This window comes from Salvelinus fontinalis, chromosome 9, assembly GCF_029448725.1.
Source record: "Salvelinus fontinalis isolate EN_2023a chromosome 9, ASM2944872v1, whole genome shotgun sequence".
In the NCBI taxonomy this organism is placed as follows: Eukaryota; Metazoa; Chordata; class Actinopteri; order Salmoniformes; family Salmonidae; genus Salvelinus; species Salvelinus fontinalis.
Window position 1 is genome coordinate 41,140,375 of NC_074673.1, and position 27,533 is coordinate 41,167,907.

The following is a 27,533-nucleotide window of genomic DNA, read 5'->3' on the forward strand; positions in this document are numbered from 1 at the left end:
TAACCCTGTAATACCGATAGCCTAATATAATGGGCCATGTGAGAATCTCTGGTAATTTAACTTATGTTATTTTAGCGAATTGTTATATTGCCTATATGGCCCAAAATTGCTGGGACCATGGCTACCAAGCAAGCTGCATCCCATAGCCTACGTCTAAAACAACATTTGTACTGCGGTCGGGTTCGGAACCAGTCCTTGTGGTAGCAGGTGAGAGTGGGACAAAAAGAACATTGGAAGTGAGCAGGTGCGGTGGGAAAAGCTGCAGGAGCTGGCGGTAGTGGAATGAAGATATCAGTCACATGCAGACCTTTACCACAGAGCTCTCACAGACTCACAGACCACAGCTGCCACACTAATGAACTACTCAGCAGGCGGTATTCATACTGCACAGCTATACATATTTAATGACTATATTTTACATTGGTGGTAAATTGAGCTTTTAAAAGAGAACTCAACATAGGCTTAAAGAAATTATTCAATATAAATGCAAAAATGTTCTGGAGTTAGTGGAGTTTGTGACAAAGCTCCTTCTGAATTATACTAAATAAATATACTCCTTGATGGATTATATCACTATTAGCTTCCTTATTTGATTATGGCGGGGCAATGTGCCAGATGATAGCATACCTTAGCTCTCTGTTGTTTATGACTGAAGGGTCCTCTGTTCTGAGACCAGTGTCTCAGCAGATCCTAGAGGATATGTACAGTATGCTGTATGACATCAATCCTTCATTACCAGCCATTTCTAAAGGGAAAGAATAACAATGATCTAGAGTTCAGTACAGTACATCAACATGACTATAATTTGTTTTTTATAATAGTAGATTTAGAAGACAAAAATGGGCTGGCTCAAAAACAAGTGATCATCAGAAATATACAGGCATTTATTTACAGATATATCTGCATTTGCATAGACAAAGTTAAAATATGTATTATGGTAAACAGATTTGGAAAATTATTTAAATGCATCATTTAGCAGAGATATTTCCACTTGACAGTATTAAAGTTTACAAGTTGTTTATAAATATATATATGTATTATTACTTTAACCCAACCATAAGCTTGAGGGGAGGGCAGGGAAGAGGGGGCATCAACATCATCATTATTATCATTATCAACATCATCCTTATTTTCAGCATTATTATCATTATCAACATCACAACAATTGTTGGTTCTTTATCAAGTCATGTGAAAAGTTCATCATACAAAAGTCATCATAAGCATGAGTACAAATATTGGTTTGAACATGCATCATCTCAGTACTGTAATGTGAGTCCTTGATGCTAATCTGGATATTTTACTGATCCTCTGCTGACCGCTCTCTGTCTGAATACAGTGTGAACACAACCCAACCCCGACCCCTGACCCTGACCTGAGTTCCAAACAGACCACTCCCACTGCAATTTTTATACAGTTAAGTACATGCTGGATTACACACAATGTTTTTGCAATGAAGAATTACTCTCGTCTTATAAATCACCCCCATCAAGGTGATAGGAGACTGTGGCCCCCGGAAGCCTTCCTTACTGTAGCAATATAGTATCACTAACATGACCTAACTAATGGTTCAAATCACATGGGCTTTGTGAGGCCCCAGTCCCCTGTCTGTTTCCATGGTCTCCTGAGGAACAGTAGGAGTATTTGGGTTTATCTGTAGTGGCTTCACCCAAGGGTTAATTAAAACAGTAAAGAAAATCAAGAAGGGAATGAACAAAAACACATGGAATGCAGAAGATAGAAACATCAGGATTGAAAACAACTAGTCAGAACAGCTGAGGATCAACCAGTAACTGAACCAAGGGTCTCCTACACTTCAGTCTGATGCTAGATCGTCACCCTACATGCAGGGAGGTGAACGGGCACCTATAGTGAGGTCCTAATATAAATCGGCCCCATCCTTTACCTTATCACATTAGCCACGTGCTGCTCCCTACAGCAGGAGACCTGATAGACCGGTCTCATGCCCTCAGCGTTCTGTATCCATAACACCACGTATCCAGCCACTCTTCAATACATCCATCCACACAAAACTCAGGATGTATACATCCGACTCCATCTCTCTCCACCTAGTAAAACATCAACTCATTCTGAAGCTTCATTTGACATGTCAACAACAAACCAGTGTATATGAGAGAGATGGAATGGGAAAGATACAGTATCTCTTTGTTTGCACACATATTTCTATGTATTTAGTCATACCATGAATTAATACAAATAGACATTATGTTGAAATATACATTAATATGAACATAGTGAAAGAGTAAATCAGCTCCCTTCATACCTTCCCACAGATTTTTTAATGGAAATGTCCCAGTGAAGGCAAGACACTACAGATGAACCATCTTTGGATTCGGTGAGCACATGCTGTCAAAAGCGTTTTTCTGTGGGAAGAGCATTAGTAACGCTTGACCTTTAGAATAGAGGAGGGCATTCTGCAGCATCAACACTCCAGGGATAGAGAAGGGACTTTCCTGAGTTTTCTTAAAGGTATATGTAAATGTATAAACTTGGACAGCTTCTATAAGGACAAGTGTAATCTCTTTCACTTTTCACCCTCCTAACCATCACTCATTCTCCTCTCTTTCCACATGCACACTCCTTCTCTCACTTTCCAATCTCTCTCTCTACGGTCTCTGGTGGGATGTTGACCGTTAGAACCTGGGACTGCATGTAAGTTCATCCTTACTGCATCATAGTCATATACAATCTTAATTGTATCCTTTTGTCCATTATAAACAATTAGGAAATATAAACATGTTCCCCGTTACGGACCCTCCACCCCCCACCCCCAGTTCTGAAAAGATACCTTCCTGCTTTGATTAGCAGGTGGAACATGAAGTGTGTTTTGTTTTGTTCGGAGAGGAGAGGAGAGTAGCGCTGTAGCAGCGAAGCAGTGAGCCAGACAGACAGACTGGTTTGTGGTAGTTTAGAGGGACATGCTGGAGTCACAGGGTGGGGTCATTGAAGGGGTAAGTTGTCAGGTGTAAGAGGTATGGGGGAAGGTCGCCCCTCTCTGGAGAGTAGATTAAGTTGGGTCTTCTAAAAGGTTTGTTCGGGGATCACCGTGTTGAACGGATGGTCCCACAATGTGGTGCTGATTCCAAACCCTGCAGAGGGAAACCAATGCATGTCATCAGTGAGCGGACCGAGTCATAAGGTATAATAGATATAAGAACCATACACAGAGCTGAAGTACAGAGAATTACAGAGACGTATGAAGAATCTGAGGTCATATACTTCACATTCTATGTCCCTCATTCTCTTCATTAGAAGTTACTATGCCAACAGAAGTATGGTGATGCAAAGAGTTATTCTGGTCCTCCTTACCTGCTCTTTGGTGCTCAAAGTGGTGCTTGACGTGGTATGCCTTGAGGCTGTACAGGTAGGTGTTTCTCTGAGGGGAGCCGTAGTGAAGGTAGTAGTGGATCATGTCGTACACCACGTACCCAAACAGCCCCCCCACAAACAGGGACACCCCCAGGGTCTCAGGGAAGGACTTGGTTAGCAGCAGGTAGAGGCTGCCTACTACCACTGAGGCCAGGCCAGGAGGAAAGACCAGGCGGGAGCCATCATAGGGTGACTGGAGGGAGGAAACAGCAGGATTAACCATGGTGTTAGTTCAGGAGCAGATAGACATTGACTAGTTTCTGAAAAAAATGGTTTTATCAGTTAAGCATATGGCTTGGCCTAGATTTGTAACAAAAATTATATCCTTCTGCAGTTTCCCAAGTTTCTGAATTCCAAATGAATCATAAACCAAAGAGGCATTAAACACATGTAGGTACTTATCCGTTTAAAAAAAAGACATGAGTGATTTTTAACATTTAGTTCCAGAGTATCATTCACTCTTCTGTGTATGTCCGTATCTCACCTTATGATGCTGTCCGTGCAGCAGGAAGTGAATTGTGATGAGGTAATAGTTGTGGGCGGGCGGGCGCATGTGGAAGACGAAGCGATGGATGCAATATTCGATGAAGGTCCACATGACCATGCCCATTATGAAGATGAGGGGAAAGCTGTACTTGTGCACCAAGACGGAGTAGTCTGGAGAGGGAGGTGGTTGGACAGATACAGGATATAGATATCTACTAGACTGTACATGGGGAAAAGCATGAATTGGCTGGCTGGCGAGAGAGAGAGACAGAGAGAGAGACAGAGAGATATGATTGGGTCTGTTACCTGTGCTGGCGAACAGTCTGGTTGTCTCCAGTGCCAAGGTGGTGTAGCAGTACCAGCTGAGATAGAACACCAGTGGCATCCACACAGCAGGGACCATGTACCTACACGCAGACAATCATGACTTATCTAAACCCAAGCTTATCTTTCTGGGGTAAGTGCATTTCTACACTGTATGGGCCGATTTCTCGGACAGAGATTAAGCCAAGTCTGGGACTAAAAGTATGTTTAATAGAGTCTCCATTAAAATAGCCTTTTAGTCCAGGACTAGGCTTAATCTGTGTCTGGAAAACCGTCCCGAAGTGTACATTCTTCTCTCTTACCAGGACGTTTTAGTGCTGGCCTCTAGAAACTCGTTCCCGAACAGGCGAATGGGCCGGTCCACAGGCTGGTGCACCCAGGTGTCATATTTCTCTCCAAGGTGGCCCACCTGCCAGGCCAGGGGCTTCCGCCAGTCCACCAGGTCCTGCAGGAATAGCAGGGGAGCCACGGCTCAACTTACAACACAGTACAGTAGCTTAAGGCTTACAGCACACAACACAACAGTACAATACATACATACAGCATCATACAATACAAGGTGATTCTAATGTTTTAGAACCCCATTAACACCACTTCTGCCTAAAAGCTTGAATTGTCAAACTACATCTTTTTCATAGAGAATCGAAATCCAATGGAAATTGGACTCGATAACTTATTTCAGTCATAACTGTGACAGTGAGATCACTTTGGCTTGGCCCTTCTGACTGATGGTGTTCTGTCCAGCAGTTGGCGGTAGAGAGACTGAGACAGATGTCCACGGGAAAGAGTCTCCAACACACCACACTTCAGACCCAGGAAGTAAAGGTTAATCTCCCTGATAAACGCGTGATCTAATCTCTGTGAAGGATCTGCAGATCATATCTCTGTCCATACCCTTTACTAAACGTCTCCTTTAACCATTAATGTGACCTTGGATAGAGACCAGGCAGACTGAGATGGGCTTGTTCTTAAAGTCATGGTCTCTTCTGCACTGTAATAAATTATAGGATGGGTCAGGTTTATATAGACTGCGTGAAATATCTATTTACTATACTGCCCTACCAAGCAAAAAAGCAGTAACTGCTCATAGCGTGGAACAGAGAAAAATTACTTTTATTTACTTTGGTTTCACAGTAACTTTATGCAGTTACTGCTAACATGAACCCCACTTTCTCCAAAACACAATACAATAGAGGCAGGATACTTGTCCACATGATTAAGCATGTATTTAATGGAGCAAAACTGACCAACTCATTTTTAGACCAAATGTGCAGTTACTTCCTTTTTGCTTGGTAGGGCAGTATAGTAGACAAGGTTGGATCAATTTAGAGAAACAAAAATGTAAACAAACCATTCATTGAGGACATCGATTGTCTTGGGGTAGGAGGTTAAAAGTGAGGAATGGGGTTTCAGTCAGGTATGTGTTGAAAAGCAAACAAACAGGTCAATAATATAACAATGAGTGACAAAAGTGTCATGGTATTCAGGCCACAGATTCCTCCACTGTGTAAGTACGTAGGGCTGAATGAGCCAAGAGAAGAGACGCTGCACTAGGTACGTGACAAGCAATGCCACGCATCATGCCATCGCTCAATGCATCACAATGACAAACACACACAGCTGGCCCTGGCTGCCCCTGATGCAAAGTGAAGGTGACTCGCTGCTATCCACTAGCTAATCAAAAACATTCCTAAGACCTGAGAAAGACCTGTTCTGTTAGTGAGAACAAAGGAACCTCTCCCTGCATACCGTACCCTGTCTATCTATACTGAACACAGATAAACCTTCCACATATCTTCATATCACCTACAAACGGTCATAAGCTATGATTATGAATGCCCCGAAGCGGCTCCCCCATGGTCTTCAATAATTAGCTGTGAAAACGGGTGGGCACACATTTTTTAGCAAAGCCGGGTGAATGACTGTGCGTGGTCACGTCTCCATCTTTCTCAACTCTCTCCATCTTCTCCCTCTATGTGTGCGTTCGTAAATTCACTCTGGAGTGCCAGAGAGTGCTGAGTGTGTTCTGGGCATTCGTAAATTTAGAGCATTTCGCTCTCGTGGGGTTCAGAGCCCACACTGGACTCTCTGGCCGAGGAGTAGGGTTGATCAGAGCATTCTGACCTCACAACGGCAGTCAAGCACCCAAGCTAACTGGCTAAAGTTATCTTGCTAGCTACTTCCAGACATACATGAGAGAACACCTCACTCTGACCATTTTCCTCACCCTAGCAGAGCTGGTTAGGCTGTTTTCATGTTATCCAGAGCATTTTGTGACTATTACTGTGCTGCTGGCAACAATTTCATTAATCTTTTTACTCCGATGTTTAACTGACACCGGACATATTCCACAGGAGTTGAGCATTCGTAAATTCATCAGTTATTCTGAACTCCGGCACACTCAGATGAGAGTGCTCTGAAATCAGAGTAGATAGCCAGAGTGAATTTACGAACGCACCCTATGTGTCAATGCAGCAGTGTACTGTAGCTCACAGGCCACAGTCAGAGCAGCAAGAGCGTTGATCTCAAGGGCCTTGGACCAGACACATTGATGTTGCACAACCCTGTCTGCATGCTACACTGCCTTTGTAACCAATGTGAAATGGCTAGCTAGTTAGCGGGGTGAGCGCTAATAGCGTTTCAATCGGTGACGTCACTCGCTCTGAGACCTTGAAGTAGTTGTTCCCCTTGCTCAGCTTTTGTGGAGCGATGGGTAACGATGCTTCGAGGGTGGAGACATAGCGTCACAGTGTTGGGCCAATGACGACCCAGTACGGCTCTGGGATCTGAGCTCAACTCTGACTTGTAGTTGAACCCCATAACCAACACCTGATATGATCACCTGTCACTTCCTGCCTGGCTGAAAGCCTGCAGTGGTTGGGTTTTGATGTTCAGCCTGATCAAAGAGGGAAGTCCAGAGGACCGTGCGGGCATCCTCTAGATCAGTGTTTCTTAGCCAGGGGTACTTGAGAAGACTCATGAGACCATAGGCCTACTGGTAGAATGCACGAGGGGGTACTTCTGGGGTACTCCGGCCAGAGCTAAATTCAGTTGGTGGTACAGTTACCCAAAAAGGAAACACTGCTCTAGATCTTTATTTTTTCCTCTTCCAGTTTTCTTTCTGATTCTCTCTCTCCCTCTCCCTCTCCCTTTTTCTCAATGTATTTTTCTCTCACCGTGTCCAGGTCGACTTGACTGCATTTGCTGAGGGGTGAAGGCTCCTCGTCCACGGTGTGCTCCTTCCTCCTCTCCCTCACTGTCTGTGGAACAACAGGAGACAATGAGAGACAACGGTTGTGAGATGAAATTCAAAATGCGAACATCGGCAGGATGTCCATTAAGGCACTCACACACACTGACACTCCCAACACACACGCACAAACACTCACTTCATAATTTGCTCACACACACATAATATGCACATACATTTATACAGACTCTATACACACCACGTACACTCACTCACATACAAGGCCAACAGACTGTTAAATAGCTTTCACGAGCACCTTAGAAGCTGCTTCCCTATATACATATAGACTTGAAATCACTGGCCACTTCAATAATTGGAACAATAGTCACTTTAATAATGTTTACATATTTTGCATTACTCATCTCATATGTATATACTGTATTATATTCTAGTCTATGCCGCTCTGACATTGCTCATCCAAATATTTATACATTCTTAGTTCCATTCCCTTACTTTAAATGTGTGTGTATTGTTGTGAAATTGTTAGATATTACTTGTTAGATATTACTGCACTGTTGGAGCTAGAAACACAAGCATTTCGCTACACCCGCAATAACATCTGCTAAACATGTGTATGTGACCAATAAAATGTGATTGGATTTGACTTGATTTGATCATATACTCTGCTGCTACTCAGTTTATCATATATCCTAATACCTTACCCCTATACATAGCTCTATCACTCGAGTATCCCTGCACATTGTAAATATGGTACTGGAACATACTGACCCTATATATACAGTAGTATGCTTACTTACTTTCTCATGTTGTTTTTATTGCTTTAGTGTTTTTGTTCTACCTTATGTTATTTTTAGTATTACATTGATATTGATTACTGCATTGTTGGGTTTAGAGCTTTCAAGAAAGGCATTTTACTTTACTTGTGCATGTGAAATTAAACCTTGAAACTAAAGCAAATTATTCACAATATAATGTTACCATGGGGACATACAATTTGGTTTAGATGTGTGTGTGGCGAATCATAACTGGTATTTGTTTCTGCACATCCCCATGGCTATACTCCAGATTATTTAATGGCATTATAGTATCAGCGTTGCCAACTACTAGTATCAGTGTTGCCACCTGTATGGACTGAGTATGATGTCCAGTGTCCACCATTACACTCATGATGTCCAGATGTTATCTGCATTCACTCATAAACAGGCACGGTATATTCTCCCATTTATTGACTGTATGAGTCAGAGGCATAGAGCATATAGATCTGCCTTTGTCATTTGCCCTGAAGAATGGGACGGACGTAACATGGACACAGCCCTGATTTTATCATAAAACACATTCCTTTCAGTTCATATTGTTTGGTAAGGCATAATTTTATGTCTCAGGGCACATTACATGATTGTCTGGGTTTATGCTCAGGACCAGGTAATCTCCTCAAAAGGGTAGCTCTATCAGCTGATCATCATGATTCAGCCATATTATAGGTTGTCATAAAACTAAGTGGGTGAAAATTATAGGGATAACTAGATAGGGATAACTAGATCCTTGGATAGCCATGCTGTCAAGCTTGGTGATATGTAACGTGAGGAGTTTGTACAATTAAAACAAATAGGCAGAGAGGCATGCCTCAGCTTGTAACCCAATGCCCACCATTGGGTGTTGACTATGGGTGTTGACTATTTACACAAAGCGACAAAGTAACTATTTAACAACGGAACACACCTCCATCCTTTACTTTTCAACAATAACTTTTGATTCCATCATTCATTCTTATAAAAGGGCAGGCGAATATTCCAATATGAATCCCATGCTCATTTCTGAAGGTGAATTTCATAGCTCAAGTTACAAGTGGTGGTAAGAGATGGTTTTATTGACCCTAGTCTAAACCCTCCTGTCACAGAGTTGATCTGTGGTTTCTTGAGCAACAAATTTGCCCTAATCTACCTGGTGAAGGTTAGCCTCCCTGTGATCTAGGGGTAGAGCCTGTCTTTCAGTGTCATCCCTCCCACCATGTCTGTCCTGTGATGGTCTTCCCATTCCCCTCCTTTCCCAGGGACAAGGCAAGGCCATCTCATTTTCTCTCCCGGGCATCCCCTCTCAGCTCTCCCTGGTCGAGCCATTGCCTGGCAACTCCTCTCAGAGTCAGACAGGTGCAATATTAATCAGGTGTAAATCGGCAGCTCTCTCTATCTCAACTCTCCAGCTATACAAATGATTAACCACAATCCTCCTCTACTCCCGCCCTCTTACTCACATCTCCACGGCTACGCAACACCTCATTTGTTCTCTCTAAATCCTAACCACATCTCACTCTCTGCCTCCTCCAACCTTTTCCACCATCTCTCTCTCAATTTGATTTAAGGGCTTTATTGGCATGAGAAACATATGTTTACATTGCCAAAACAAGTGAAATAGATAATAAACAAAAGTGAAACATTTAAAAAATGAACAGTAAACATTTCACTCACAAAAAGTTCCAAAACGTTATTATTTCTCTCCCTCTCTGTGTGGCAAATAAATGTATTTTATGTCCTGAATGCAAAGTGTTATGTTTGGGGCAAATCCAACACATCACTGAGTACCACCCTTCATAATTTCAAGCATGGTGGTGGCTGCATCATGTTATAGGTATGCTTGTCATTGGGAAAGACTAGGGACTTATTTAGGATAAAAATAAACATAATTGAGCTAAGCACAGACAACTCCATAGAGGACAACCTGGTTCAGTCTGCTTTCCAACATACTGGGAGGCAAATTCAGTATTCCTTTCTGCAGGACAATAACCTAAAATACAAGGCCAAATATACACTGGAATTGCTTACAAAGATGACATTGAATGTTCCGGAGTGGCCTAGTTACAGTTTTGGCATGAATTGGCTTGAAAATCTATGGCAAGACTTAAATGGCTGTCTAGCAATGATCAACAACCAACTTCACAGAGCTCGAAGAATTGTACAAATATTGTACAATCCAGGCGTGCAAAGCTCTTAGAGAATTATCCAGAAAGACTCACCTTTGGCAGCGATTACAGGTGTGATTCTAACATGTATTGACTCAGTGGTGTGAATACTTACGTAAATTAGATATTTCTGAATTTCATTTTCAATACATTTCAATAAAATACTTTCTCAAGGCACTATAAATGTGTTCCATGAGCTTACTTAAAAACTATGTTGAATGAAAATACAACACACAAGCAAAAAAAAACATGTCAACTCACATGATGGAAACTCATTACAAGTTATAAACAGATGCACAAAAAAATACAAAGTTAATGATTAGATAGGCAGGACTTTAATGGCACCAGAGGCAGACACACCGTTCATATGTGAGCCTCAGCATGTTTTAATATTTGGTTTATGACACACTGATAGTTCAATGTATTAGTGCACCTGAACTGATTAGCTGTTTTAACATCCAGTTAATTTTATAGCAAACAATTCACAATTGCCCTTTGAAAGTACTATGCTACATTACACTGTTTTCACATAAGGCTTTAATAAAAATAGAAAATCAAATTTCCATCATTTCTATCCCATATGTGATCATTGAAGACATCTCTCACATTCATTGATGCACAAATCCTGTCTTGAGCATTTGGTCATAGGTTCTCATTGACATCGCAGTAAAGCACTTAATGTCCTCATTGTTCATGCACCTTGGAAAAACCTTTTGGCATGGCAATTCCAAGCCTGACATTGGTCTGTATTGATGTAATTGCATGCTCCTGCATGGCAAGTGATTACTGAGTGCCAAGTCTAGGTCCAAAAGACTTAGCAGCTTCCACCCCCAAGCCGTAAGGCTTTGGGGCGGCAGGTAGCCTAGTGGTTAGAGCGTTGGGCCAGTAACCGAAAGGTTGCTAGATCAAATCCACCATGCTGACAAGGTAAAAATCTGTCGTTCTGCCCCTGAACAAGGCAGTCATTGTTAATGGCAAGTCATTGTAAATAAGAATTTGTTCTTAACTGACTTGCCTAGTTTAATAAAGGTTAAAAAACTATTTGCATTGCCCCCCCCACCCCTTCCCCTCTTTTACGCTGCTGCTACTCTCTGTTTATTATCTATTCATAGTCACTTTAACTCTACCTACATGTTTATATTACTTAAATTACTCGACTAACCGGTGCCCCCGCACATTGACTCTGAACTGGTACCAACTGTATATAGCCTTGCTATTGTTATTTTACTGCTGCCCTTGAATTATTTGTTACTTTTATTTAACACTTATTTTTTCTTAAAACTACATTGTTGGTTAAAGGCTTGTAAGTAAGCATTTAACTGTAAGGTGTATTCGTTGTATTTGGCGCATCTGAGAAATAAAATGTGATTTGATTTCATTCATCCATTGCCTGAAGGAGGGTGGCACGCTCATGGCAATGGCAATTTTTTGTTAATAAAAAAATACAAATAATGTTTTATTGTCACATACACTGGATAGGTGCTGTGAAATGCACTGTTTGACAGGGTCAGCCATAGTGGTACACGCTGGAGCAAATTAGGGTTAAGTGCCTTGCTCAAGGGCACATTGACCGATATTTCACCTTGTCGGCTTGGATAGACAAAACAGCGACCTTTCGGTTACTGACCCAACGCTCTAACCGTTAGTCTGTCGCCCAATCATACACCTTCCACCTGTATTGTAATCATGTTTCATGATGTGTGGCGAACATCAAACACTGATTAAGTTTGGTGAAAAATTGACTATGCATGTCTGTTGTACTGAGTCAATTGAAAAAGTTTTGAAACAACTACCTTTTTGATGATCTGCTTTGATTTTTGCACTAAGGGTTGTGAAAATGTACCACATACTTGTGAAAACTGCACCAAAGCAATTGAAAAAAAAAAGTATTACAACACTAAAAATACCATTGAATATTACAGCTGGTGTGTTAGCATTTCTGAAGAGGAACAGAACATATTATTTCCCAGAGAAGTCTGAAGAGAGTATTGTCATAAGACCACTGAGAAAGTGAAAAAGTGTAGAAGCACCTGACCTGATTCTACATCGTAACCTGAGTTGAGTTCACTGACTTATTGGAAGGCTTGGCTGGAATCAGCAGCAAATTGGAGTCTGGCAATAATTGTTCAGGGCCTCGTTTTTATCACCCTGGGCAATGGCTTTGATTTGAAACCAGCATGTGTGGAAATATGGCCACTCTTAACATGGACCTGAACTTTAGGGTAAGTTATTGTGAACCGAACACAGGCGTCAGAGCCAACAAGTGTGTAAATCAACTAGCTTACTGATACTTATAGCAAGCCATAATATACTTTAATCAAAAAAAATAAAAAAAATACGTTGAAGTTCTAGACTGAAAGTGCCTTCAGCAGAGCAGTGTCTCGGTGTGTACTGTGAGGTGTGTACTGTGGGAGAGGGCCTGAGGAGAGGAGAGAGCGGAAGGCTTTAATTTGCTCAGCCAGGGTGGGTAAGTGAGGGATGGATACTGCTAAGAGAGAGGCAGGTCCATTAAGTAAGGTCATCCAGACCAGACCAGTTTACCTCCCATCCACTGAACACACTCACTCACACATCAACAGCACATCAGAGTAGAGGAGAGGACAGAGGGCCTCCCATCAGCTCATAGCGTACAGTACAGTGTCCCCTCACTCTCTCTCTGAGACATCTACTCAGTCTAAAAATGTGAAAACAGACAGTCACATACACACACATTAGTTTCATTGCTTGGGGCAAGACACACCGGCATAAATCTGACTAGGTCTACTACACAGAATAGGGTTGTGCCTGTGTATACTCCTACTATGTGAACTATGACACAATGTGTAGAATGCAAGGAATATTGACAGAGATTACATGGTGTATTGAATTACTGTTAGAGTTTGCAAATACTGTACTATACACTTTTCACACCCCTGGTCAGAGCATACAATTTTGGTTAACAAAATACGTACTCAAAGGTCATGGACCACTCATCTCAGATGTTTGTGGGTGTACAATTAAGCAATAAGGCCTGGGGGGGTGTGGTATATGGTCAATAAACCACGGCTAAGGGCTGTTCTTATGCACGATGTAACACAGAATGCCTTGATACAGAACTTAGCCATGGTATATTGACCATATACCACAAACCCCAGAGGTGTCTATTGCTATTTTATACAACGGGTGGATCTAATCCTGAATGCTGATTGGTAAAAACAGCATTCCAGCAGGTGTCTATGTCACAAGTTACCACCAGCTAAATCTATGACGTTAAAATACCTATTTACTCTGTTCCATCTGACTGCGTAATCCACTGTCTCATCAGCTCAGCCAGGCAATTTATAAACTTGATCTCCATTATAAAAAGCATCTAGACATTATCACATTTCTTTTAGACTAACCTTTAGTTTTCAACAGCGGAGATTTGTATAAACCTTGCTGTCTGTCTCTCTGACATTTGCAACATTGTTTCAATATTCAAATTCTCCAGCTATTCTATAGTAATGAACATGTCGGGACGAGACAGACAAGCAGGCAGCGTTTCTCAGCCAGTCAAAATCATGAATCAGCTGGCATCCTTTTTATGGATATACAGTGGGGAGAAGAAGTATTTGATACACTGCTGATTTTGCAGGTTTTCCTACTTACAAAGCATGTAGAGGTCTGTAATTTTTTATCATTGGTACACTTCAACTGTGAGAGACAGAATCTAAAACAAAAATCCAGAAAATCACATTGTATGATTTTTAAGTAATTAATTTGCATTTATTGCATGACATAAGTATTTGATCAGTAACAACCAGTAAGAATTCCGGCTCTCACAGACCTGTTAGTTTTTCTTTTAAGAAGCCCTCCTGTTCTCCACTCATTACCTGTATTCCACAGCTTTCAGCTAATCAGCATTCAGGGCTAGAACCACCTGATTTATAATTCCTTTTATAAACTGGGTGGTTCGAGCCCAGAATGCTGATTGGCTGAAAGCCGTGGTATATGAAATACCACGTGTGTGGCAAACATTTATTTTTACTGTTCTAATTACATTTGTAACCAGTTTATAATAGCAAATCAGGTACCTCAGGGGTTTGTGGTATATGACCAATATACCACGGCTAAGGGCTGTATCCAGGCACTCCGCGTTGCGTCGGGCTTAAGAACAGCCCTTAGCTGTGGTATGTTTGCCATATACCACACCCCCTCGTGCCTTATAGCTTTATTATACCAAACCTTCCTGTATTCATAGTAGGGAACCAAGTGTGGGCATTGACAGTAATGTAAAAATTAGGCCTAGTTTCACATTGCCAGACATCAAACTATATTCTCTGTTTTATTTTTTTTATTTTATTTTAATTTAATTTAATTTATTTTTTTATCCCCTTTTCTCCCCAATTTTCGTGGTATCCAATCGCTAGTAATTACTATCTTGTCTCATCGCTACAACTCCCGTACGGGCTTGGGAGAGACGAAGGTCGAAAGCCATGCGTCCTCCGAGGCACAACCCAACCAAGCCGCACTGCTTCTTTAACACAGCGCGCCTCCAACTCGGAAGCCAGCCGCACCAATGTGTCGGAGGAAACACCGTGCACCTGGCTCCCTTGGCTAGCGCGCACTGCGCCCAGCCCGCCACAGGAGTCGCTGGAGCGCGATGAGACAAGGAAATCCCTACCGGCCAAACCCTCCCTAACCCGGACGACGCTAGCCCAATTGTGTGTCGCCCCACGGACCTCCCGGATCAAACTATATTCTCATTCAAAAATAAGATGTGTGACCTTTTCTGGTGACTAAACCTAGAAGATGAATTATAAGAGATATCCTGCACTGCATGTTTCTATACTACTACCCATATTGCTACTTCTACAGTATGGGTCTGAGTGTTTCAAGGGAATGGGGGTAATTGTCTCTGGTTGCAGCTGGTGTGGAGGCATGCAGGCTGGGAGAACTGAGCAGTTACATTTTAGTCATTTAGTCAGACAATAGAGCTTCTTCATTCCCGGTCCTCTCAGCCCTACACTGAGAGGAGAGGTGGGGGAGCGAACAGTAATAAGGCACTTTGTGTGTCCTCCATCTAATAGGCTGGGAAGGAGAATTAAGGAAAGAATGAGTGACAAAAAACAAAGGGGATGGACAGAGGAGACCCTAGTCCAGGCTGGTACCATTAGAACAGGGACCATAGTGTGTTGGTGGGGCACTGGGCGGATGGGCGTGGCAGAGGAAGGCGGGGGCCCGTGGTTTGGGAGGGGAATGCTTGGTTTAGGATGGGGAATTGTGAGGTCACAGACAGGCAATATGAACAACTGCCCACCCAGCTGGCCAGAGCCACAGCACAATCCTGCCTTGTATATTCTTTGTCAAGACAAAACCGGCAACCACTGGCGCTCACATAAGGGCACAGTACTGGACTAGAAGTAGGCCTACACATAACAGGCTAGTGTTGCTCCTATCCAGAGAGCAGCTCTGATAATGAGTGGGGTGAGTCAATGGCTGAGAAGAGGGAACAGGACACAATCTCAATACATGTTACGTCAAGGCTTTTGTGAGAGATTATGGATGGATAGCTTGTTGTATAAAGGAGTAGTAAGAGAAAGCAGGGAGTTTCTTTTTAACAGTATCAAGCAGATTATTCAAGTGTTTGCCAACAGTTGCTGGGTTTGGCTGTATGGTCATTTCCAATGGATACAGGTTCAAAGTTCACAGTCACACTTGGAGTCCTTGAGCCCACACTGGAGGCCGTAATGGTGTAGCCAGAGTAGTTGGATAACAAGAGGAGACACGACAGACAGACACAATCAGTATTATTCAGGTAACAGTATCACCGGTCATTATGTCACAGCAGGAGGGTGGTGGATTTTGTGTAAGTCAGCTAAAAAAGGTGTATCCCAGATGTCATCAATAGTTCCATCCCTGGCCACAGTAAAGAGGTCATGTGACTCATCCTAGTTAATGGTTAACCATCACTATCATATCTGTGCCAGGGTACACAGTCGGACGGGCTACAGAGTTTAGAGATAAGTATACTTCCCCTTCGCCACACACATGTCCATAAGAACCATTTACTGAGTGTCATTGTCAGATCAGTCTCAATCTCATTCACACATCAGTTAAAATGGCTATGCTGGAATATGTAAAAGCAGTCTCTCTTACAGATCTCTCTCTCTCTTTCTTTCTTTAATCCCTGAGCCAATTGGGTATGAAATTACCACCTTGTCACGTCTCGGCTTCAAGTTACTAATTTCAGCAAGTGGGTAATGAAGTAATTAAAGTTTACTTAATTACTTACTTTAGGTCACTTACAGAACCGGAATGATTCCGTTCAGGGGAGTAACATGTTTTCACAAAACGTTTGACTTTTCATTGTGGAAGACATTGTGGAGAGAAACAGTGACAGGGTGTGGAGGTGTGTGACTCCCTCTCCTCTTCCTCTCCTTACACACACACAGGCTAGCAGGATCACTCAGCCTCTCTTAGTAACAAAGCCAGTCAAACCTGACTGGCAAGAAATTAAGATTACTCTCATTCACACACACGCAATCGTGTTCTCTCTCTTTCAGTTGGGCGGATGAGGATGGTACTATAATCAGAGACAAACTGTAGCTGGAGACGTTTGGGACCGAGTGTCCTGTTACTACATACACAGAGTATGACAAGAGACTGCCATTATATTACCACAATAAACCAGGAGAACCATGATAGACTTCAAACACGATATGGGCATGATGACCAGTGAGTTTTGACCTAGATTCAATCTGAGCAGCAGACAACCACAGAAAATCTCTTGACATGGAAACTGGGGAGATTCTTCAATACACAGATTCATAACTAGTGGCAGGTAAAAGTTCATAGCTCACAGATTGGGAAAGCCAGGTGCAAAGGTCTATCCACATGTTCATGTGTGCTAACATATATATCATAAATGACCAGCACAACGCTGATATTAGCATAGGCATAGAAAGATAATTTTATATGTTCTACGTGCTCTTAGCTCAGCATGAGAGAGATTTATCTTCCTCTTAAATCACTGATATTGTTGGTTTAAAGGGTGTGTGGATGTGTTTGGGAGAAGAAGAAGTAAGTAATGGAATGATAGGCTCCTGTTCATGCTGACCCAGATGGATTTTCTACTTTGTTAAAAGGGAGAGGTAATAAACACCCACCCAAGATTACAGTTACTCAGCAATTGCTAAACTACTGATCACCATAGCTTGTCAAGATACGCCTAACATGAGCCAAATGCTGGGCCAGGGTGTGCCTTCAGTCATTCACTCCAAACTTGCTCACCCACCCTTTAATGGTTTGTTTTAGAAAACAAGTTTTTGTTATAGCGCTACTACCATTTAGCCATAGGCCGTTTATAAATACACATGACAGACAATTGGTATTGGGTGGTGCTTGAACAATGAACTTGACTTGGCGTTGAGAGTTAGGTCCTTCCTATATAAATACCAACAGACAGGCTCTAGTATAGTGGCCCTCAAGGCCCTGGAGGCGGAGAGAGGCCTGTGTTAGAAATAAACAGAGCTATGGGAGAAATGACAATGAGAGCTCCTTTTGTCCTCTTAGTGGTTAACAATGGTTAACAACTCACTAACATGAAACTAAACACAGATATTTGTCCTTTGGTTTTATCTCCATTTAATTCATCTGGCCCTGCCCTATTTGTTGTGTTTATGCACCTGTCTACCATTGTGTCTGTCCTTGCTATACAATCTGACCTGTGCAGTGTCCTATTAACTAAACTTGTTAGAAAAAACCTATTAGCTAAACAGCTACAGTATATTTTGTAGGGCTGGCAATTGACAGGGTCCACACGATACCATATTATCATGATACTTAGGTGCCGATATGATACGTATTGCGATTCTCACAATTCTATATGTATTGAGATTTGATAGTGCGATTTTATTGTGATTCGATGTTCCAAACATATTGCTGATCATGTCTGCTGCAGAGGGACAAGAGAGAGCAGTGAAAAAGTGAGTTTTGATCAGTCATGAAAATACGTGCTAAAAACATGTTGGCTCGCTATTTAAAAAGTGGCACAGATACAGCCGACTAGTGAAAAAATAAGATAACCATATTGTCAAAAATAACATTGCAATATATTGTCAAAAATAATATAACTGTATTGATGTTTTCCCCCATCACTAATGAGTTGGTCTGCAATCATTCAAAATTATGTCTGTGAGCGAGAAGCTGACTATCCCTGGCTCTCCTGATGGGGAGGGGTAAGGAGAATCAGGAGGCTGCAGAGACAAATAAAGCAACAGTGTAGCATGGCATCCCCCACCCCTCAGCACTGCCACAGGCAGCTGTGTCTCTGCCAGCCTTCAGTGCTCCTCATGTGTGGGACTACCCTGCCACACTAGCCAATGACATCCCCCTGGATCTCTCGATATCCTGGTGACGACAGTCTCACCTCTTCAACTCTGCCCCTGCTGCCTCTCCCAGGGGCCCATGCCACATCTTATTGTAATTACTGTGGCAGAGCAGGCCAGCCATCCTCAGACAGGACAGGTGAAACATGCCGGCTGTGTTTGTGCTGCGTCTTAATCAATTGGACCTCACAACCTGTTCTCTCTCCGGCCCTCTCCTCCCCACTTACATCATCCTATTCCCTCACCACCCTTTGACTTGAACCAGCAGTTGTAGAGCATTACCTGAGGGACCTACATATGAAGATGTGTGCTAATTGAAGGCTTGTGACAACTGTCTCCATGGAAGCAGAAGCTAAACAACACTAGCATTCACAATGATAAACTTAGGCCAACTGCAGCAGATAAAATATACTTTATGGATTAATTCTGCTGTCAAATTACAAAAGGAGATGAGATGGCGGCTTCAAACTGAACGTTTGAGGCGCTCTAGTTTCCACCCCCTCAGTAGCCTGCTGCATAATGCTTGGTCATGTCCCTGGGGATGAGTGACAATAAGGCCTTTGAGAGAAAAAATGTGATTCAGATCCATAAAGAGGAAACATTCCTTCGAGGCTGAGGCACCACCGACTGCCCTCACAAATTCCTCCCAAAAGGTTATCATCAACCCACTGGTGGAGCTTTTTTCTCTCAGAGGGCACTCTGTCCTAAAGAGTTGTGGAGGGCCACATCAGGCCAGACAGCCAACATTCACCATTCACAAAAGCCTATGCACACACACACACACACACACACATAAAAATACAATGGCTTCAGAAAGTATTCACACTCCTTGACTTTTTACACATTTTGTTGTTACAAAGTGGGATTAAAATGGATTAAATTGACTTTTTTGGTCAACAATCCACACACAATACTTTATAACAGGGCTGCCCAACCCTCTTCCTGGAGATCTACCATCCTGTGGGTTTTCAGCCCAACCCTCTTCCTGGAGATCTACCATCCTGTGGGTCTTCAGTCCAACCCTCTTCCTGGAGATCTACCATCCTGTGGGTTTTCAGTCCAACCCTCTTCCTGGAGATCTACCGTCCTGTGGGTTTTCATCCCAACCCTCTTCCTGGAGATCTACTGTCCTGTGGGTTTTCAGTCCAACCCTCTTCCTGGAGATCTACCGTCCTGTGGGTTTTCAGTCCAACCCTCTTCCTGGAGATCTACCATCCTGTGGGTTTTCATTCCAACCCTCTTCCTGGAGATCTACCATCCTGTGGGTTTTCAGTCCAACCCTCTTCCTGGAGATCTACCATCCTGTGGGTTTTCAGTCCAACCCTAATTTAACACACCTGATTCTATTAATGAACTGCTCAACAAGACCTTAACTAGCGGAATCAGATATGCTAAATTAGGGTTGGCCTGAAAATGTACAGGACAGTAGATCTCCAGGAAGAGGGTTGGACTGAAAACATTCAGGACAGTAGAACTCCAGGAAGAGGGTTGCACTGAAAACATACAGGACAGTAGATCTCCAGGAAGAGGGTTGGACTGAAAACATACAGGACAGTAGATCTCCAGGAAGAGGGTTGGACTGAAAACATACAGGACAGTAGATCTCCAGGAAGAGGGTTGGACTGAAAACATACAGGACAGTAGATCCCCAGGAAGAGGGTTGGACTGAAAACCTACAGGACAGTAGATCTCCAGGAAGAGGGTTGGACTGAAAACCTACAGGACAGTAGATCTCCAGGAAGAGGGTTGGACTGAAAACCTACAGGACAGTAGATCTCCAGGAAGAGGGTTGGACTGAAAACCTACAGGACAGTAGATCTCCAGGAAGAGGGTTGGACTGAAAACCTACAGGACAGTAGATCTCCAGGAAGAGGGTTGGACTGAAAACCTACAGGACAGTAGATCTCCAGGAAGAGGGTTGGACTGAAAACCTACAGGACAGTAGATCTCCAGGAAGAGGGTTGGACTGAAAACCTACAGGACAGTAGATCTCCAGGAAGAGGGTTGGACTGAAAACCTACAGGACAGTAGATCTCCAGGAAGAGGGTTGGACTGAAAACCTACAGGACAGTAGATCTCCAGGAAGAGGGTTGGACTGAAAACATACAGGACAGTAGATCTCCAGGAAGAGGGTTGGACTGAAAACATACAGGACAGTAGATCTACAGGAAGAGGGTTGGACTGAAAACCTACAGGACAGTAGATCTCCAGGAAGAGGGTTGGACTGAAAACATACAGGACAGTAGATCTCCAGGAAGAGGGTTGGACTGAAAACCTACAGGACAGTAGATCTCCAGGAAGAGGGTTAGACTGAAAACCTACAGGACAGTAGATCTCCAGGAAGAGGGTTGGACTGAAAACCTACAGGACAGTAGATCTCCAGGAAGAGGGTTGGACTGAAAACCTACAGGACAGTAGATCTCCAGGAAGAGGGTTGGACTGAAAACCTACAGGACAGTAGATCTCCAGGAAGAGGGTTGGACTGAAAACCTACAGGACAGTAGATCTCCAGGAAGAGGGTTGGACTGAAAACCTACAGGACAGTAGATCTCCAGGAAGAGGGTTGGACTGAAAACATACAGGACAGTAGATCTCCAGGAAGAGGGTTGGACTGAAAACCTACAGGACAGTAGATCTCCAGGAAGAGGGTTGGGCAGCCCTGCTCTATAATGTCAAAGTGGATGAAAAATGCTACAATAAAAAATATATATATAAAAACTAAAACACTAATATATCTTGATTAGATAAGTTTTCAACCCCCTGAGTCATTACATGTTTGTTTTTGGGTAAGTCTCTAAAGCCGTGTTCACATTGGCAGTTTGAAGTGACTCAAAAAGTGACTATTTATTTGCATATCCGATTCGAATCTGTTCTTTTCCCTACTGTCTGAACAGCCAAAAAGCACATGGAATCGGATATTTCAAGACACATTTCAAACCACCTTCATAGATGATTTGAAATCCGATACAGATCTGATTCCTGGCCATGTGACATGTGTCTGAATGGTCAAATCTGATTTATTTGCCCTCAAGTGTTTTAGACTGCTATTTGGAATATCTTGTTGCTTGCTAGCTGCTCTGTTGACAGTTTGACAAGAACATGTGGTAACTAACTAGCTTGTTAATTGTTTACAAACAAATGAGTGATTATGCTAGAAAGCTAAACAGCTACCTAGCTAGCTAGTTGACTGCCGTGGCTAGCCAAAAATGACTCATTTTGAAAGTTGGATCCTCTTATACTTTGAGGCTTGAAAATTTTTCTTACCCTAATGATTTTGAAAATGCAAAGCAACTGAGAAACGTCCATGGCAGGCATTGTTGTTACCTTAGCTTGCTACATAACTTCTGAGTGATAGGAAACACTAGCACCACCACCAATCAGCCTACACCACTGAACACAAACACATCATTACTATGACAACTAGTGTAGCCTTGTCAGAAAATAACTGCTGTCGGAACTAGGGTTGCAAAGGGTCGGAAACGTTCCGGTAAATTTCCAGCATTTTTCTGGAAATTTTCATGGAAAGTTAAATTCATCAAAAAGTTAGCTTATAACAGTGAATTGTTTTTGTGGGATACACATAAGGCAATTTTAGGTCCTGTGGCATATTTTGGTTAAACTATCCCCAATTCAATGTAATTGCAACCCTCTGCATGCACAGTGTATTCCTCCATCACATGTGCAGTGCACTCTTCCATCACATGTACAGCTGATTGTCAAGATCTTGCACACTAATGAGATGCTATTGAGCCCACACTACTACACTGTCTGGGCCAAGGACTACATGCTTTCTGGTAAATTTGTATTACAATACTGGGTGGGGTGAATATATTTTATATGACATACATTATTTTTGTTAACTAGTAAATAGTAGCCTACAGCAAAGTGTGTTTAAATTATTTCTAACTTGTTAACAATTTCTGCTAGTTAGTTTTTGCTAACATGTGGGTTTTAGCTTGCTTGAGCCTGCTAACTGAGGAGTGTTAATGCACCTGTATCCATACATGTTTCATTTTAAAACATTTATCCTACAAAGGAGTTTAATCTAACTGCTTATCTATTTATCTGTACATGTGTAATGAACACAATGGGAAACAGAGAGCTGGTTTCAAGCGCAGGGCGCAGTAGGTGTTGATTTGTAAAGGACCACAGGAGGAGGCAAGTAGCTGGGTCCAGGGGCAGGCAGAAGGTCATACACAGGGGGTCCAAAAAGGCAATAGTACAGGCAGGGAAAAGGATAGTAGCGCAGTCCGGGAGATCAGGCAATAGGTTGATAACAGGAAATCCGATAAGTTAAGTACAGGCAGGGAATAGGCAAAAGGCATCATTAGTGAGGCAGGCAACCTTCTATCATACACGGGCGGATTAAATTGCTGGGAAAAACAGAGCTCCGAATAGAAGTGTGTCACAAAACAAACAATACCTCACAATGATGAGGTGCAAAGAACTGAACTAAATAGTGTGTGATAATGACATACAGGTGTGTGAACAGGTGATCAGAATTCAGGTGATTGGGATCTGGAGAGTGAGCTGCGTTCAGGGGATGTATGTGTTTGAGAGTGTGAGTTGGAAGCAGACGTTACAACATGGAATTGTATTTGGAGTGTTTTTACTCATTTTTTTCTCATCTTTACAGGAAAATGCCATGGGCACTATCTGACGTGTGAAGACATTTCACTGTAGCTAATGTAGAAGGAAGCTGTGTTTATTTGCAAATACTGTGCCAAATCATATGTGAAGAATGCAACAAAGATGCAGAATCTGGCCAAGTGCATAAAGTTCCCTCAGCGCTCACAACAAGCAACCTCTGACAAAAGTCCCTCTACTTCTATTCGAAGTGAAAATGAAAAAGCAGACACCTTATCGATAGCAACAGCTCATGGTCTTCCTGGAATCAGAAGTGTTTTTGACTCAATGAAGGAATGTAGTCAGATAAATTCTGATGAATGTCTTGCACGAGCTGTGTATGCAACTGGTTCACCTCTGATGCTCACAGGCAATGTTTATTGGAAGAGATTTCTGAATGTTCTTTGCCCAGCATACACCCCTCCAACCAGACCTGCTTTATCTACTCATTTGCTAGATACAGAGTTCAATCGAGTTCAAGTGAAGGTCAAGCAAATCATAGAGAAAGCAGAATGTATTGCAATCATCTCTGATAGGTGGTCGAATGTTTGTGGGCAAGGAATAATTAACTACATCCTCTCCATCCCTCAACCAGTATTCTACAAGAGCACAGACACAAGGGACAACAGACACACCGGTCTCTACATTGCAGATGAGCTGAAGGCAGTCATCAATGACCTTGGACAATCGAAGGTATTTGCACTGGTGACAGACAATGCTGCAAACATGAAGGGCACATTGGTCTAAAGTGGGAGTCCTACCCTCACATCACATCCATTGGCTGTGCTGCTCATGCATTGAATCTGCTCCTCAAGGACATCATGGCACTGAAAACAATGGATACACTCAACAAGAGAACAAGAGAGCCAAGGAAATGGTTAGGTATGTGAAGGGTCATCAAGTTATAGCAGCAATCTACCTCACCAAGCAAAGTGAGAAGAATAAGAGCACCACATTGAAGCTGCCCAGCAACACCCATTGGGGTGGTGTTGTCATCATGTTTGACAGTCTCCTGGAGGGGAAGGAGTCTTTCCAAGAAATGACCATATCACAGTCTGCCGATATGGACAGCCCCATCAAGAGGATCCTCCTGGATGATGTATTTGGGAGAGAGTGGTAAGCAGCCTGAAACTCCTGAAACCTATAGCAGTAGCCATTGGGCGGATTGAGGGAGACAATGCCATCCTGTCTGATGTTCAGACTGTAAGAGAAGAGAAGAAATCCGTACTGCCCTGCCCACTTCACTGTTGCTCCAAGCAGAGGAAACCGCAGTTCTGAAATACATCAAAAAGCGTGAAGACTTTTGGCTGAAGCCCATGCACGCCGCAGCGTACATGTTGGACCCCAAGTATGCTTGCAAGAGCCACCTGTCTGGTGCAGAGATCAACAAGGCCTATGGCGTCATCACTACCGTGTCTCGCCACCTTGGCCTGGATGGGGGAAAGGTGAACTACACTTCCAAGCAAGGGATTTGGGATGGTGATACAATATGGCAGTCGTGCCAACATATCTCATCAGCCAACTGGTGGAAGGGACTTTGTGGATCTGAGGCTCTTTCCCCTGTTGCCTCCATCATCCTCCGAAACCCACCAACATCAGCATCCTCAGAGCGCAACTGGTCCTTCCTTAAATGGTATTAATATTCATTTGCATATATTTCCGATAATTCCCATTTATTCCCGTTAATTCCCACGGAAAGTTTCCACCTCTGAATATTCCCCAAAAATGTGCAACCCTAGCCTGAATACACACAAATTCGATTTGGTCACTTGTAGCTTGCTGTTTGGACAGCCAGTAGTCCTAAACAGATTTGAAAACCGAAACTGATTTGAGCATTTAGTTCAAGAAATAGAGTTAAGGAAATATTTCCTAAATAAACTAAAGTAAAAAATAAAAGGCTATATACAGGGGGTACTGGTACCGAGTCAATGTGCGTGGGGTACAGGTTAGTCGAGGTAATTTGTAGTGACTATGCATAGATAATAAACAGTAAAATGAAAGGGGGGTCAATGTAAATAGTCTGGGTGGCCCTCCTTTTCCTATAGTCCACGATCAACTCTTTTGTCTTGCTCACATTGAGGGAGAGGTTGTTGTCCTGGCACCCCACTGCCAGGTCTCTAACCTCCTCCCTTTACGCTGGCTCATCGTTGTCGGTGATCAGGCCTACCACTTTTGTGTCGTCAGCAAATTTAAGGATGGTGTTGAAGTCGTGCTTGGCCATGCAATCGTTGGTGAACAGGTTGTACAGGAGGGACTAAACACACACCCCTGAGGGGCCCCAGTGTTGAGGATCAGCGTGGCAGATGTGTTGTTGCCTACCCTTACCACCTGGGTGCGGCCCGTCAGGAAGTCCAGGATCCAGTTTCAGTGGGAGGTGTTTAGTCCAAGGGTCCCTAGCTTAGTGATGAGCTTTGTGGGCACTATAGTGTGCCCACATGTGGCAGGGCAGTAATGAGAGAAAGCCCCGAATCACTTGTTCACAGTCTGTCTGCAGTTTTTTTGAGCAGGCGTTTCAATGCCATGACAGAGGGTATCACATCTGCTGCAGGCGCAGTTGATGAGCTTATTTCTGGAGTCAGTTGTTCAAATGGAGCTAGCTAGTGTGTTCATGTTTCCAAGTTTCAAACATGCTCTCAAATGCCATTGAAATGGCAGCAGCGGTATGACAACTAGCACATTCATGAGCATGAAATACGACTTTACTCAGTACGAAATCCTCGACAACCCACTGTGCTGTCAGACTCAGCATGCTCATGGGGCTGATATTGCTGGTCCAATTGTCAGTCGTGAAGCCAATAGCAGTAACACTATTACTGTGTAACTCCGGTAGGGCAACATCTGCGCACTTGAATGGCAATTCAACGGCTCAGACACGAGACGCATGTGGCAGGGTCTAAAGGCAATCACGGACTACAAAAGGAAAACCAGCCACGTCTTGCTCCCGGGCAAACTAAACACCTTCTTTTCCCGCTTTGAGGAGAATACAGTGCCACCAGCGCGGCCCACTACCAAGGTCTGTGGGCTTTCCTTCTCTGTGGCCTACGTGAGTAAGACATTTAAACGTGTTAACCCTCGCAAGGCTGCCGGCCCAGACAGCATCCCTAGCAGCATCCTCAGAGCATGCGCAGACCAACAGGCTGGTGTGTTTACGGACATATTCAATTTCTCCCTATCCCAGTCTGTTGTCCCCACATGCTTCAAGATTTTTTATTTTATTTAACCAGGTAGGCAAGTTGAGAACAAGTTCCCATTTACAATTGCAACCTGGCCAAGATAAAGCAAAGCAGCTTGACACATACTACAACAACAGAGTTACACATGGAGTAAAAACAAACATACAGTCAATAATACAGTAGAAAAATAAATCTATATACAATGTGAGCAAATGAGGTGAGATAAGGGAGGTAAAGGCAAAAAAGGCCATGGTGGCGAGGTAAATACAATATAGCAAGTAAAACACTGGAATGGTAGATTTGCAGTGGAAGAATGTTTAAAGTAGAAATAGAAATAATGGGGTGCAAAGGAGCAAAATAAATACATAAATAAATACAGTAGGGGGAGAGGTAGTTGTTTGGGCTAAATTATAGATGGGCTATGCACAGGTGCAGTAATCTGTGAGCTGCTCTGACAGCTGGTGCTTAAAGCTAGTGAGGGAGACAAGTGTTTCCAGTTTCAGAGATTTTTGTAGTTCGTTCCAGTCATTGGCAGCAGAGAACTGGAAGGAGAGGCGGCCAAAGGAGGAATTGGTTTTGGGGGTGCCCAGAGAGATATACCTGCTGGAGTGCGTGCTACAGGTGGGTGCTGCTTTGGTGACCAGCGAGCTGAGATGAGGGACTTTACCTAGCAGGGTCTTGTAGATGACCTGGAGCCAGTGGGTTTGGCGACGAGTATGAAGCGAGGGCCAGCCAACGAGAGCGTACAGGTCGCAGTGTGGGTAGTATATGTGGCTTTGGTGACAAAACGGATGGCACTGTGATAGACTGCATCCAATTTATTGAGTAGGGTATTGGAGGCTATTTTGTAAATGACATCGCCGAAGTTGAGGATCGGTAGGAGGGTCAGTTTTACGAGGGTATGTTTGGCAGCATGAGTGAAGGATGCTTTGTTGCGAAATAAGAAGCCAATTCTAGATTTAACATTTGGATTGGAGATGTTTGATGTGAGTCTGGAAGGAGAGTTTACAGTCTAACCAGAC

The 27,533-nt window shown here is 43.0% G+C and overlaps 1 protein-coding gene across 1 annotated transcript in view; it reads right to left on the bottom strand.

The window, feature by feature from the left end:
• Positions 1-860: 860 nt before the first annotated feature.
• The window catches only part of LOC129862611 (fatty acid 2-hydroxylase-like), a 33,706-nt gene continuing 7,033 nt past the window's right edge, over positions 861-27,533 (bottom strand). Inside the window, exons 2-7 of the mRNA XM_055934436.1 lie at positions 7,374-7,457; positions 4,500-4,642; positions 4,180-4,280; positions 3,872-4,044; positions 3,328-3,580; positions 861-3,107 (exon numbers count right to left, since the gene is read on the bottom strand). Coding sequence (XP_055790411.1) covers positions 3,040-3,107; positions 3,328-3,580; positions 3,872-4,044; positions 4,180-4,280; positions 4,500-4,642; positions 7,374-7,457 — 822 coding nt within the window. The 3' untranslated portion in view covers positions 861-3,039. The remainder of the gene's footprint in view (positions 3,108-3,327; positions 3,581-3,871; positions 4,045-4,179; positions 4,281-4,499; positions 4,643-7,373; positions 7,458-27,533) is intronic.